Genomic DNA, 15,662 nt, shown 5'->3' on the forward strand with positions numbered 1-15,662 from the left:
TCTCTTCCTACTCGCACATATGCCTTACATCTTCGATAAAAACTTCACTGCCTCTAGCAACTTGCCTTCCACACTGTATACTCTTAATATCTTCCCCAGAGCCTCTCTATCAACTCTATCATATGCCTTCTCCAGATCCATAAATACTACATACAAATCCATTTGTTTTTCTAAGTATTTCTTACATACATTCTTCAAAGCAAACACCTGATCCACACATCCTCTACCACTTCTGAAACCACACTGCTCTTCCCCAATCTGATGCTCTGTACATGCCTTCACCCTCTCAATCAATATCCTCCCATATAATTTACCAGGAATACTCAACAAACTTATACCTCTGTAATTTGAGCACTCACTCTTATCCCCTTTACCTTTGTACAATGGCTCTATGCAAGCATTCCGCTAATCCTCAGGCACCTCACCATGAGCCATACATACTATATATATATATATATATATATATATATATATATATATATATATATATATATATATATATATATATCATTTTGTGGTACATGTGATATCTCCTGTGATTACTGCGTACGTTATTGCAAATATATAAACCAATATGATCCTGGGCTAACTCTCGAATTACCTGAATAGTTGATTGGAATTCATATCTGGCGGCTTGACGTGGGTAGTACACTGGTAATGTCGAGGGTCACAAACCATATCATGTTTATGACTAAAATTTAAGACTATCGAGTCGCGACACATGCATACAACCATCATAACATCCATCAACATACATACAACCATCATAACATCCATCAACATACATACAACCATCATAACATCCATCAACATACATACAACCATCATAACATCCATCAACATACATACAACCATCATAACATCCATCAACATACATACAACCATCATAACATCCATCAACATACATACAACCATCATAACATCCATCAACATACATACAACCATCATAACATCCATCAACATTACATGAAGCTATAGAACGTCTTGAGAACAACAAGATCACAAACATCACAACTTCAGTGGACCGAAATCTAAAATCCTTCCAATTGTTGGCAACCCACAACGTTGTAAGTCCATGACAGCCGAGACCAAGGCTAATATTGATCACACGATACTCACTCACTCACTCACTCACCAGGCAAAGATGAGCAAATGCAAGACTCTCTAAGAGTGAATGTGAGGGGATGCTGTATATACATATTAATGAAGAGAACCAGTCCCGGCCATGAGAACCGGGCCCGGCCATGAGAACCGGGCCCGGCCATGAGAAACGGTCACGGCCATGAGAACCGCGCCCGGCCATGAGAACCGCGCCCGGCCATGAGAACCGGGCCCAGCCATGAGAACCGGGCCCAGCCATGAGAACCGGGCCCGGCCATGAGAACCGGGCCCAGCCATGAGAACCGGGCCCGGCAGGGAATATTATACAGGTTCTGTGATCAGAGTGAAATGACAAAGAATCTCTGAACACGACCCTCACTCTCCCAGGAGACCATGTTCTCCCAGGTACACACTCCCAGGAGTCCATGTTCTCCCACGTACACACTCCCAGGAGACCATGTTCTCCCAGGTACACACTCCCAGGAGACCATGTTCTCCCACGTACACATTCCCAAGAGACCATGTTCTCCCACGTACACACTCCCAGGAGACCATGTTCTCCCACGTACACACTCCCAGGTAGAGTCTACAGATCCTAGGTAAACTCTGTCAGACATGACTAACTCTGACCCAGCATGACCTGCCATGACCCAGCATGACCTGCTATAAGAGAGCATAACCAATCATGAGCCACTATGACCTGCATACTGTCTACACATCAAGTTGGGGTAACCAGCATGACCAGCATCCCCCAGGCTTCATTGTACACACACACACACACACACACACACACACACATACACACACACATACACACGTACACACACACACACGTACCTCATTATCGAGTACATTCAACAAACGTATAAGATCTGGGCAGATATTGATAAAACAGAACCACGTATTCTGGACGCAAGAAAACGGCAGACATTTTGACCTAAATATAAACTCACAGTTCATGTTGACTTTGGCATATGAGAGACCCAGCAGGGGTGTGGGGCCACAGGCTGGGGGAGAGAGAGAGAGAGAGAGAGAGAGAGAGAGAGAGAGAGAGAGAGAGAGAGAGAGAGAGGGAGAGAGGGGAGGGGAGAGGAGAGAGAGGAGAGATAAGGAGGGAAGAGAGAGAGAAGTGCAAGGGAGTGAGAAGAGGAGGAGGAAGGGAGATAAACCCAGATGCAGCGCTCGCCACGAGTTGTGAGTATAGCTGCAGAGAGAGAGGGCCGCCGCTGGTGAAGTAGCAGTAAACTCTCCACCAGTGGCGGATCTGATGGCCCGACTCTCGTGTGCCGGCGATGTCAGATAAACTGTTACCAAGCTGAATCCCGGGATCCAGTAAGCAATGGGATACAACATACATACATACATACATATGTATACCTGACGAGAATACCAAGGATTCACTGTTCATACATTCGTTGTATCACTGTATACTCTTGCTACCTGGGTATGCATCATATATATATATATATATATATATATATATATATATATATATATATATATAGGGTTGAGGGACAAGTTAATTGGGAGGAAAGTTTGAATGGAGAAAAACTGGAGGAAGTGAAGTGTTTTAGATATCTGGGAGTGGATTTGGCAGCGGATGGAACCATGGAAGCGGAAGTGAGTCACATGGTGGGGGAGGGGGCGAAGGTTCTGGGAGCGTTGAAAATGTGTGGAAGGCGAGAACGTTATCTCGGAAAGCAAAAATGGGTATGTGTGAAGGAATGAATAGTGGTTCAGACAATGTTATATGGTTGCGAGGCGTGGGTTGTACAGAGGGGGTGGATGTGTTAGAAATGAAATGTTTGAAGACTATATGGTGTGAGGTGATTTGGTAAGTTATGAAAGGGTGAGAGATGTGTGGTAATAAAAAGTGTGTGGTTGAGAGAGCAGAAGAGGGTGTATTGAAATGGTTTGGACACATGGAGAGAATGAGTGAGGAAAGATTGACCAAGAGGACATACGTGTCAGAGGTGGAGGGAAGAAGAAGCCATTTCATTTGTGGCGGGATGGCGACGAGAATGGATGAAGGCAGCAAGATGGGTATGTACATGTGCATGTATGCACATGTCTGTGTATGTATATGCATGTATACGTTGAAATGTATAGTATGTATATGTGCGTGTGTGGACGTTTATATATACACACGTATGTGGGTGGGTTGGGCCATTCCTCATCTGTTTCCTTGCGCTGCCTCGCTAACACGGGAGTTAAGTACAATAAGATAAATTATATATATATATATATATATATATATATATATATATATATATATATATATATATATATATATATATATATATCTGCATGATCACAGTCTTGTTGGCCAGTCTGGTCAGCGTACAACCCGCAACAGGAGCCGTTCCCCTGAGTGGGTTGCCGCACATCCAAGGTTGAGTTACTTCCAGTAGCAGGGTAATGTTGGACTCCCTCGTAACCCTGAACAAAACGTAGACTAAACAATTATTTTTCACAAATTTCACACATTCAGACTTCTCTGCTGTATTCAACAGCAGAGTGAACTATACAGACGGCTCTCATAGTTCCTCACATATCCGTCCTTCCTTCCTGTCAGAAAATGAAATAAAATAAATAGAAAAGAATGACAAAACACTGACAACTTCGTCAACTTGTATTTTCTGGTACGGAAACAACGTGAATCTGGCAACTGCTGTGATGACGACACCGTAAACATACGCTTAGATCAACAACAACAGATCCTGGCAGATCCCTCAGAACGGCTGGGGGAAGGGGGGGAATCTCTCTCTCTCTCTCTCTCACACACACACAAAGAGCTGGACAGATGGCATTTACAAAAACGTGGGCAGACCCCGACCATACCACGCCTTCAACACACACACATACTCTAAAAAATTCCTCATTACTTTGTAGACGAAAACCTCAAAGCCGAGACGCTTAGCCTGCGGGGAGAGAGGGAGAGAAGGGAGGGAGGGAGGATGTAAGGAGGGAGGGAGAGAGGGGAGGGCATGTAGGGGGCAGGGAGGGAGGATGTAAGGAGGGAGGGGATGTAGGGAGGGAGGAGAGATAGCTATAGGGAGAAGGGGAAGTGCAGGGATAGAAAGAGAAAAAGAGGAACAAAGAGAATGAGAAAATACGAAAGGAGAGAAAGGACAGATATGAGAGGAATAGGGATAGAGGCAGTTAAGGGGTAGTAGAGAAGAAGAAGAGGAGAGAGGGAGGGGAAGAGGACGGAGGGGAAGAGGAGGGAGGGGAAGAGGAGGGAGAGGGATCTGCCTCAGTGAACGTGACGATGTTGAGGTTCAAGTGTGGTTACTGACACGGCTCAGGTTTGGTATGTTGCAGTATGCAACACATACGTCCAGATGCACATACGTTATACATACATTATACATACATTCCTGCATCATCAGTCGTGCAGTATGAGAGCCAGCCTCACCACGCACTGCCTGATCATTATGCATCGTGACCTAGCGAGATCCAACACCTTCCTCCATCAACCTCACCAAAGCTGTCGACCTCCCCAGCCAACAACCTCTCCAGGAACACAGTCCTCAACCTGGACCTGCGGGGAAGCCTTCGTCAGGTTGTACTCCTCCCACATACCACCTCGACTCTCCAGTCCCTCTCCTGCGGCGTCCTACAGGGCACCAACATGGGACCATTGTGATGCCCCATTCTCGTTGATCATACCCTGCTGGACACAGTACAAGACGGAAGTCTCCAGCAGTGACAGAAGCCACTTCCAACCTTGTCCTCTCCTTGGCCAAGCTCCTTCCAGACTGTGTGACCCATCAGACCTCTGATAGGTCCTACCAAGCTGGAGGGACCACGTCAGGAGCATCATCAAATCCTCCAGCTATCGTCTCTACATTCTCCGTCCACCCAAGACACTTGGCCTCCCTGCACCTGAACACAAGACCATCTACACAACTTTCATTCTTCCCACACTGACCCATGTCTCCTCCTCCCTCCCTCCTGGTGGTCCTCCACACTGACCCATGTCTCCTCCTCCCTCCCACCTGGTGGTCCTCCACACTGACCCATGTCTCCTCCTCCCTCCCGCCTGGTGGTCCTCCACACTGACCCATGTCTCCTCCTCCCTCCCGCCTGGTGGTCCTCCACACTGACCCATGTCTCCTCCTCCCTCCCGCCTGGTGGTCCTCCACACTGACCCATGTCTCCTCCTCCCTCCCGCCTGGTGGTCCTCCACACTGACCCATGTCTCCTCCTCCCTCCCGCCTGGTGGTCCTCCACCACACAAGAGTGGCTGCTGAGTAAGGTGCAGAAATGGTACACAGGATCATCCTTGGCCGCTCGTACATCGCCTATCAAAATACGACGAACACACAAGTCCGCTCTCAACTCTCCAACTGTCACCTGGACCACATCTCACAGACTGAGAGCAAACTACTGTACTATCCCCGTACTGTCACCTCCTGCCACCTGTGATCCCTCGTCCCCAAGTTGCAGTTCGGCACCACAGTGCGTCCATCCCATCCCAGGTGACACAGACTGTTACACGACCTCTCCCATCCCAACCATTATGATCAACGCGAACAACAACAAGTCACTAGATCATATATCAACCTTCATCATAAGATATATTTATATACTCTGTTTAAAATCTCTCTTCCCTCGTTATTAACAAACAATTGTTTATGTTGTATTTACTCTTCAGCCCCTCCCGGCAATTCATTTAATAAAATACTTAGTTATTATCATTACTTTTATCATTATTATTGTCATTACTACACACAACACACACACACACCCACACCACACACACACACACACCACACACACCCACACCTACACACACACCACACACACGCAGGGCCAGACCCCCACTAGCGCTCTCCCTCACCCATTCTTCACCAACAGGATCTCCGTCATCTTCCGCGTCAGGTCAGCCAAGGCTGTCAAGATCACTGACCTTGACCTCATGAAGAGGCTCGGGGTCATCGTGGGCGTCTTCGCCGCCTTCCTGGCGATTCGCACGGTGGTAGCGCCACCCCAGGTGAGTACCACGCTCACCCAGGTGGTCATGACGACCCTGGGGGAACACTGACGGTGATGACGACCCTGGGGGAACACTGACGGTGATGACGACCCTGGGGGAACACTGACGGTGATGACGACCCTGGGGGAACACTGACCGTAATGTGGACCCTGGGGGAACACTGACAGTGATGTGGACCCTGGGGGAACACTGACGGTGATGTGGACCCTGGGGGAACACTGACAGTAATGTGGACCCTGGGGGAACACTGACGGTTATGACGACCCTGGGGGAACACTGACGGTGATGTGGACCCTGGGGGAACACTGACGGTGATGTGGACCCTGGGGGAACACTGACGGTGATGTGGACCCTGGGGGAACACTGACAGTAATGTGGACCCTGGGGGAACACTGACGGTGATGACGACCCTGGGGGAACACTGACGGTGATGTGGACCCTGGGGGAACACTGACGGTGATGATGACCCTGGGGGAACACTGACGGTGATGTGGACCCTGGGGGAACACTGACAGTGATGTGGACCCTGGGGGAACACTTTCCTCCCCCTGGCTATACAAACTCTCAGTTGAGGCTCTGTGACTACATTCATCCTCCCACAGTCTCCCCAGGGGAGGCTACATGACCTCACGCTGTCCTTCTTCATCTCCCCCTGTAAACTTGTGGTCCATCTCCTCCTAGCTCTTCCCAGCCCACAAGTAAACACACTCCTCCAGCTATGGTTTAAGACTGTGGTTAGGTTTGTCACCCCCCCCCCCTCCATCTAACACCCCATGTCTTACCTAACCCCCCCATCATCATCTAACCCCCCCATTATCTTCTAACCCCCAATCATCATCTAACCCTCCCATTATCTTCTAACCCCCCCATCATCATCTAACCCCCCCATCATCATCTAACCCCCCCATCATCTTCTAACCCCCCATCATCTTCTAACCCCCCCATTATCTTCTAACCCCCTTCCACCTCCATATAACCATCTTACATTACCTGTGTCTCGTTCCTACCTAACATGAGTCATTACGTTGTACAAATGTTAGATGACATGACTTGGACAATCACTTCCCAGGATGGTTGACCTAATGTGACAATGATCATCAACATTTACGTCATCAGACCTGATTCAGGTCAAACCCGGAGTTTAACTCTCGGCCACCTGACCTGACCTGACCTGTGATGCATGTTAACTTGTCTGACCTGATGCAGCTTCATCTCTGGTCCCTCGCGACTCACGTAAGTAACCACAAACATTTCACATCTAAAGACATAATTAATCTGTAGATAATTACATCAGTCATTAAGTAATATTAATCACGGGGATGAGGTGAGACTCTCAGCGGTAAAGGTCATTAACTCTTCATTACAGCAGGATTTTCGCCGTAAAGGGTCGTCCCTGGGGTCATCTTGTGCAGGGAGACAACGATGGAAGCTGATGATCAGAGTTGATGGGGAGGTAATGTGGGGAGCATTGTGGTGGGGTGATGATGTGGGGTGCAGGATGGTGTGAGGTGTATGTGATGGGGAGATGATACGGGGTATACGATGGTAGGAGATGATACGAGGTGTATGATGGCGGGGAGATAATGCTATGTGCATGAAGGCTGGGAGGTAATTTGAGGCGTAGAAATGTGGGAGGATGATGTGAGGTGTAGTATGGTGGGGAGATAATGTGAGGTGTAGCAATGTGGGGAGATAATGTGAGGTGTAGCAATGTGGGGAGATAATGTGAGGTGTAGCAATGTGGGGAGATAATGTGAGGTGTAGCAATGTGGGGAGATAATGTGAGGTGTAGCAATGTGGGGAGATAATGTGAGGTGTAGCAATGTGGGGAGATAATGTGAGGTGTAGCAATGTGGGGAGATAATGTGAGGTGTAGCAATGTGGGGAGATAATGTGAGGTGTAGCAATGTGGGGAGATAATGTGAGGTGTAGCAATGTGGGGAGATAATGTGTCGGATGATGGGGAGATATGATGTTGAGGAGATGTGAGGTGTATGATTGTGGGGAGATTATGTGGGGTTTACAACTGTGGGCAGGTATTGTCTAGGCTCCCTGGACCTCCCCCCAGGTGGAGGTCTGGGCCAGGTGGTGGTGGAGGTCTGGGCCAGGTGGTGGTGGAGGTCTGGGCCAGGTGGTGGTGGAGGTCTGGGCCAGGTGGTGGTGGAGGTCTGGGCCAGGTGGTGGTGGAGGTCTGGGCCAGGTGGTGGTGGAGGTCTGGGCCAGGTGGTGGAGGTCTGGGCCAGGTGGTGGTGGTGGTCTGGGCCAGGTGGTGGTGGTGGTGGTCTGGGCCAGGTGGTGGAGGTCTGGGCCAGGTGGTGGAGGTCTGGGCCAGGTGGTGGAGGTCTGGGCCAGGTGGTGGAGGTCTGGGCCAGGTGGTGGTGGAGGTCTGGGCCAGGTGGTGGTGGTGCCCACCGTGTCATATCTTCCCTCATGTACCTACAGGTGATAGTGTCCATGACGGCGGACGACCTTAAGGCCTTCCTCTGCTCAACGGACTGGTGGGATCACGCCTTTACTGCCAGTAAGTCTTGATGTGGCTTAACACTCTCTTGTTCCTGCTTGTGTGTGGAGTGGCCACACACACACACACACACACACACACACACACACACACACACACACACACACACACTGGTTATGTAACAGTGTAACATCACAAGTTGTTACCTGAACCTCTAGTGACATAATTGGACATGAGAAAGTTATGACCTGTAACAAGGTGTAACGACCCCTACCAGAGAGTAGTTATGATCGTCAAGACTCTCAAGTTCTTGCTAATACGAGGTAATGAGAGAACGATCTTAACTACCAGTAATGACCCTAACCAGCGGTGGATGATGGTTCTTGGGTATTTGATAATGAGGCTTTGATTTGAGGTCAAACTGTGTTAACCCATAAGGAATCTGGTAACTCCTTCAAACAACCAGCTAATGGCAGTTAACGACCCACAATTACTTTCTAACGATCACCAGTGAGTTAGGATGAATGAGGTCACATTAATGAGGTGGTGTAGGATGGGGTATGTGTGTGTGTGTGTGTGTGTGTGTGTGTGTGTTTGTAGTTACAATCCTGTACATCAAGATGGTCTCTAACAACTTGTAGAAATCTGTGATGACTTGTAACGACATAACTACCTTACCAAGGTTGTTAACTACCATTCAAATCATAATGCAAGTTGTTAGGTTTGAGTATAAATCTTGCGTCATGTAAGGCCATTACAATTCATATCTCAAACAAATTACAAATATCTCTTAATTACTCTTAACTACCTCGTAACGAAACATAACTACTTGTCAGCGTAGAGATGATCTTGATGTAAGACTAGGCTACACATCAAGGCAAACATACAACCTCCCACAACTCACACAACAACCTGCACGTCTCATACAACCACCCTCAGTTCCCTGGTAACGAGCGTGAACTACCCGTTACAGTGGAGATGATGTTCCTGGTGTGGGGGATCAGGTTGTGCATCATGGTCAGAAAAGCGCCATCCGAGTTCAACGAAAGTCGCTTCATCTCCATGGCCATCTACAACGAGTTTCTCCTCTCACTCTTCCTCAACGTTTCCATGTGAGTACCGCCCCTCCTCCTCCTCGAGGCTCCAGACTCTCGTAGTCCCTGGGTCTCGTAGTCCCTGGGTCTCGTAGTCCATGGGTCTCGTAGTCCATGGGTCTCGTGGTCCATGGGTCTCGTGGTCCATGGGTCTCGTGGTCCATGGGTCTCGTGGTCCATGGGTCTCGTAGTCCCTGGGTCTCGTAGTCCCTGGGTCTCGTAGTCCCTGGGTCTCGTAGTCCCTGGGTCTCGTAGTCCCTGGGTCTCGTAGTCCATGGGTCTCGTGGTCCATGGGTCTCGTGGTCCATGGGTCTCGTGGTCCATGGGTCTCGTGGTCCATGGGTCTCGTGGTCCATGGGTCGTTCATTACCTGGATCTGCCAGGGTCTTGTAGCTGCTCCTTGAGATATCTGTCACGTAGATACTGTAGCCCTTGCTGCTGTAGCCCATGTATCATGTAGCCTTTAGATCGGCTTGTCCCTAAATCTTGTGTAGTCCCGGGATCTTGTAGTCCCGGGATCTTGTGTAGTCCCGGGATCTTGTGTAGTCCCGGGATCTTGTGTAGTCCCGGGATCTTGTGTAGTCCCGGGATCTTGTGTAGTCCCGGGATCTTGTGTAGTCCCGGGATCTTGTGTAGTCCCGGGATCTTGGAATCCTTTAATCTTGTAATCCCTAGGTATTGTAGCTGTACCACTTGCCTTCCTGGGATCTGGAACTACAGGATTTTGCATTCTTGAAGCCTCTCCTTCCCCCCCCCCCCCTCCCACCCCCCTCCCTTCTTCTATTTTGAAAATCTTGCATTCCTGGAAATTACATTTCCGGAACTTCCATTCATGGAACTTTCATGTCTGGAATTTACATTCTGGAACTTGCATTCCTACAATATACATTCCTTAGATTCCAGGATATTGCATTCTTGTCGTGTTGTGTGGTCCTCCAGCGCAGCCCTGCACCTTTCACTGGCCAGCTTTATATTCATGACCCGACCGTCTCGATGCTGTGTGCTCCTGCATCACGTCTTCTTTGATTTCTTGTTGCACCTGATCCAGTTCCCTGCAGCCAGGACGGTACCTGCAACCCGGGTCCTTTGATGACGGGTTCCTGGGTCTTAAGGTTCTCTTGAACTTTGAGGTCTTACGTCTGGCATCTTGGAATATCAAGGTCTCGAGTTCCAAGGTTGTGGATCTTAAGGTCTTAGATCTTAAGGATGAGGATCTTAAAGTCTTAGATCTTAATGATGAGGATCTTAAGGTCTTAGATCTTAATGATGAGGATCTTAAGGTCTTAGATCTTAATGATGAGGATCTTAAGGTCTTAGATCTTAATGATGAGGATCTTAAGGTCTTAGATCTTACGTGAATGTCGAGTTCTCGGATGCTGCATCGCATGCAAGATGTTTGGTTAAGCATTAACTATCTTGTCTTCATCTTAAAAGAAATATTCCAAGTTAATCTAACAGATTATTTACTATTTACTTTAGATGAACTAATGATCTCTTTGAATCAACAGAAAATGTTCGTTGATGACTCCAGTAACGACCGAAATGTAATTATTTTCCATAGATAACTTTATCAGATTATAATTAATGTAGTTCATCAGTGTAATGTTTGCACTTGTGATCGATGTTATTTGACCAACATCTGATTTACTTCCCTCAACATCGTCTTATATTTTCTTCTCTCACTCTCCTCTCCTCTCCCTCCTAACTCCACAATCTCCCCATCCCTTCGCCATACTCTCACCCACTTGTCTTACTCTACTCTCCCTACACCTGCCTCTCCCTCGCGTTCCTCTCCCACCAACCCATCATCAATTCTTCCTACTTTCGTTACTGTTCCATGTCTTCCATCTCCCACGGCCACGTCTCTCTTCCTTTCTCCGACGATCCCCGTTTCCCCCTCCCCCACATTCCCCTCCCTTCTCCCACTCCTCATGCTTCTCCCACTCCTACCCCCACACTCCCTGCCTCTTCCCTCCCATCCACCAGGCTCTTTCTGCAGTCGCCGGCCAACCCGGACCTACTCTTCATTATATTCTTCTGCCATACTCAGCTGACCATCACCTTACTCATCGCCCTCATCTTCGGCAGTAAGGTGAGTCCGGGGAGAGAGAGAGAGAGAGAGAGAGAGAGAGAGAGAGAGAGAGAGAGAGAGAGAGAGAATCCTTGATGTAACAAAATAGACGACTATGATTAAGAATAACATAAAACAATAAAACGTGCATTATTGGTAGCGAAAGTGGTGTGTGTGTGTGTGTGTGTGTGTAGTTTGAGGAAGAAGAGTGTGTGTGTGTGTGTGTGTGTGTATGGGACAGGTGAGGATCTTGTGTGAGTGTGACCGGGGTGGACCAGTGTGATGTGCGAGACAGTAGCGTGAACTGTTTATGTTACTACACCAAGACTTGTCGTCCACATGAGGAGAGTCGGAGGTAATCACACATGACCTGGACGACCATCACTGTTGTGCAGTAGTTCTGGCCGAAGACACTTATCATTCTTCCCACCGCACAACCCCCAGAACACATCTCCCACCCCACAACCCAGGTCATTCCTCCAACCCCACAACCTCTGGCCCCCTCCTTACACAACCACAACTTCGGGCCCTTCTTCTTACCCCACAACCGTAGGGTGTCCCCGCCACTCCACAACCTCAGGCCACCCCTCCCACCCCACAGCTCGGCGAGAGGTGACCCACACACAACAAAGCCGATCACCCAAAATTGAGGTGTAGACCAAGCCTCCTCCTCCTCCTCCTCCGGGCAGCGACGGCGGCTGAGGTGGGCCATGATTGGATCCAGACCCACCACTGTCCCATCCTCACTAACGCCCAGCCCACACCATCCTGAGGGCGCCACTGGCGTCCCCCCACCCACACCACGCCCCTATCCTGAGGGCGTGGCTAGAGCTCTCTGCCCACACCTGACATAACCATCTTGATAATCAGTAGCTGCAGGAGGACGGCGCCCCAGGTCACTCATGTTTCATATTATCTCACGACCAGTGTCATGCCCGGGCCTGACCACCTCACCAAGAGACACATGTCTGTATTCTCGTCCCATGGGTCATGTCTGTACGTGTCTGTGTTCTCCAGCCGTAGTGTCTGTACGTGTCTGTGTACTTAACCAAGCGAGGGTCAGTGTCTGTGTCCACCAGCAGGAGGACAACGTCTGTACGTGTCTGCGGACATCTGACTCTACCCTGCCCGTACCGTCACACGCTTCCCTGCTCTTGCTACATCTCTTCCTATATCGATCATTTCATCTTAATTTTCCTGTCTTCCACCTCCGCTTCTTCCTTGGTTCCTACCTTCACTTGCTTTGTTCCTGGCCTTACTCCCTGTATCCCTAGCTTCAGTGTCTGTATCTAGCTTTAGCTTCATCTGATATCCATGCATTGTTTCTTTTATTCTTTCTTTCCATCCTCTGTCTGTCCATCCTCTGTGTGTCTGATCATTTTCCCTCATACTCGTTCCTCAGCAACAATTAATCATTATTTCTCTGAACCATTGAAGGACTTCACTCAAAATGATCTTCAACAGATTGTTATTGCCTTCTTGTCCTGGTCCCAAGCTCTCTCTCTCTCTCTCTCTCTCTCTCTCCTCTCTCTCCTCTCTCCCCTCTCTCTCTCTCCTCTCTCCCCTCTCTCTCTCTCTCCTCTCTCCCCTCTCTCTCTCTCCTCTCTCCCCTCTCTCTCTCTCTCTCCATCCCGTTTCTCTCTCTCTCTCTCTCTCTCTCCCTCCTCTCTCTCTCTCTCTCTCGCCAAAGGTTTTTGTCTTTACAGTTTCCCACTCACTTCTCTTATCCTTTCAATCCTTTCTCTTTCCTTCTCTTTTGCTCCAACTTTATCTTTCTCAACACCTTTTAAAGAGAGAGGACGAAAGGTGAAAAGGAATGGAAAGATATGAGAGATACGACCCGGCATCAGAAGGAGAGAGAGAGAGAGAGAGAGAGAGAGAGAGAGAGAGAGAGAGAGAGAGACTGAATTTAGAAGGAACGAGAAAGTGAATCTGAGTGGGAGAAATGAAAGGGAGTAAGTGAAACGGTAAAGATAAGTGAGAGGAAATGAGGGTAAAAGGATACAGACCACTACAGTCGTGCTATACATACCCATGTCGTGCAAGATGTATATGAATGTAATGTATATACATATGGACGTTTAAATGTATTTATAGGTGTATAAATCTTTAGAAGTGTGCATGGATGTATGAACACAAAGGTATATACATAGGTGTATATCTGAATATCAGAATCAATATACCTATGAAGTGATGTAAGTACACACAAGACAGTGATAATTTCTGTACAGATGTATGGGCATATTTATTTCATACTGATAGATATACTTATATCTGAACATGTCAGAGTATATGTGGCATGTCCTTGATATAAAGTATGTGTAAGTATAAACATGCTAAGATATGCTGTCGTGTTCTGTAGCTATACAAATGTTATTTGTTACTGTAGATCAGGTTATACACTTACTGTAGTTATCAACCCAGACTGTAGAATAAGTCATGCAGTTACTGTAGCCATCACCCTAGACTAGACTGGGTGTGTAATTGACAACATATAACCATGATTGTAAATGATGTAATGTCTTAAGTCATTAACATGTTTGTCTTATTATATCTGGCTACTACATACCATGACCTCCCCTGGTCTAACCATCCACTGACTTGTACAGTCCAAGACACGACGATCTCCCAGGTTTGGTCGTATGATGAGGTTAACCAGACATTACCAGACTGAACTCATGACAACATGTGGGTGGTTGGTGTACCTCATGAATCGAACGTCACATAATGTTGTGACACATTCCACCACGTTCACTCTTCATGACCTACTAACATGACTGCTGAACAATATCCAATGATGTATTTGAAGGTCAATCATCAATTTGAAAGATGTCTACAGATGAGACGTGGATCATGACTAGCAGTCACGTGCCACGTCATCACTTGACGTCATCATTTACCACCGGGACTGGTTCATGTTGACTGTGTGGTGACCGAAGCTTGTGTGAACCATGGTCGAACATGTTCCACATCTCGTGTGTTTCACTATAGCTCCCTACCTCCCTGTACCGTGTACATATCAGGCCTGCCACCTGTACATAAGTGGCACACACCTGTGTACATCGGCTCAATCTTTCAGTTACGTTCTCACTAAAATTAGGGAAGATAATTGTGTCTGATTGCACATCATCCACCAGCCTGTACATCCGCCACTACCCTGTAACAGAGCCACTAACACCCTGCCTGCTCCCCACAGGCGTACCTGGTGGTGAAGGGGCAGGGGAAAGGGGAGGAGAGCATCAGTATGACCAAGCCCATGGCTGCCAAGTTCCTGCAGCGACCACACGCCGCCAACAGCCACAACTTGGTGCACACGTCCTCGTCTGACCACGCTGACCTGCAGGTGAGGTCACGGGGGGAGGGGGTTATGGGGCAGCAGCTGGGGGGGGGGGAAGGAGAGAACAAGTGTCGAGTAAACAAAATGGGGAAGGAATGATGTTAGGACATAGAAATGAAATGATATTGACATGTGGGGAAAAGAAAGGTTCACAAGAGACAGGATTATGGTAACACTGGCCAATGCTTCGAAGCCTCAGAGAGGCAGAGAAGTAGAGGTTCGGATCCTTAAGTTCGCTCGAGGGCTGACGACAGTTCGAATCCTTATTTGATCTAAAATGATTTAGGTCCTTAAACGGTCGATGATTCGAATCCTTCGAATGATATAGAGGTAAAGGGTTTAGGTACATTTATGTCTATGTTTAGCGTCATAGGATCAGAATGAAATGCATGAAACCAAAACTACTCGAAACTCTAGGTTCATGAGGATTCAAGGATTTGAATGCTCAAAGATATTCAGTATTTGAAGAATCGAACCTTTTCATTACTTGTGTGTTAGGGATTCGAATCACACACGAGTCCAAAAGCAGATCGTTCATATACTTTAATGAGCTTTGAAGTTGTAAACCAGAATCTTTACTGACCTCAGGAATCAAC

The 15,662-nt window shown here is 47.9% G+C and overlaps 1 protein-coding gene and 1 long non-coding RNA gene across 2 annotated transcripts in view; one reads left to right on the forward strand and one right to left on the reverse strand.

Moving 5' to 3' along the window:
• LOC139746433 (uncharacterized) overlaps nt 1–15,662 on the forward strand; it is a 410,448-nt gene that overhangs the window by 392,525 nt on the left and 2,261 nt on the right. Inside the window, exons 9-13 of the mRNA XM_071657684.1 lie at nt 5,965–6,100; nt 8,546–8,624; nt 9,538–9,676; nt 11,645–11,750; nt 14,926–15,072. Coding sequence (XP_071513785.1) covers nt 5,965–6,100; nt 8,546–8,624; nt 9,538–9,676; nt 11,645–11,750; nt 14,926–15,072 — 607 coding nt within the window. The remainder of the gene's footprint in view (nt 1–5,964; nt 6,101–8,545; nt 8,625–9,537; nt 9,677–11,644; nt 11,751–14,925; nt 15,073–15,662) is intronic.
• Nucleotides 1–15,662, reverse strand: part of LOC139746435 (uncharacterized) — a 101,367-nt gene that overhangs the window by 72,723 nt on the left and 12,982 nt on the right. The window lies entirely within an intron of this gene.

This window comes from Panulirus ornatus, chromosome 65, assembly GCF_036320965.1.
Source record: "Panulirus ornatus isolate Po-2019 chromosome 65, ASM3632096v1, whole genome shotgun sequence".
In the NCBI taxonomy this organism is placed as follows: domain Eukaryota; kingdom Metazoa; phylum Arthropoda; class Malacostraca; order Decapoda; family Palinuridae; genus Panulirus; species Panulirus ornatus.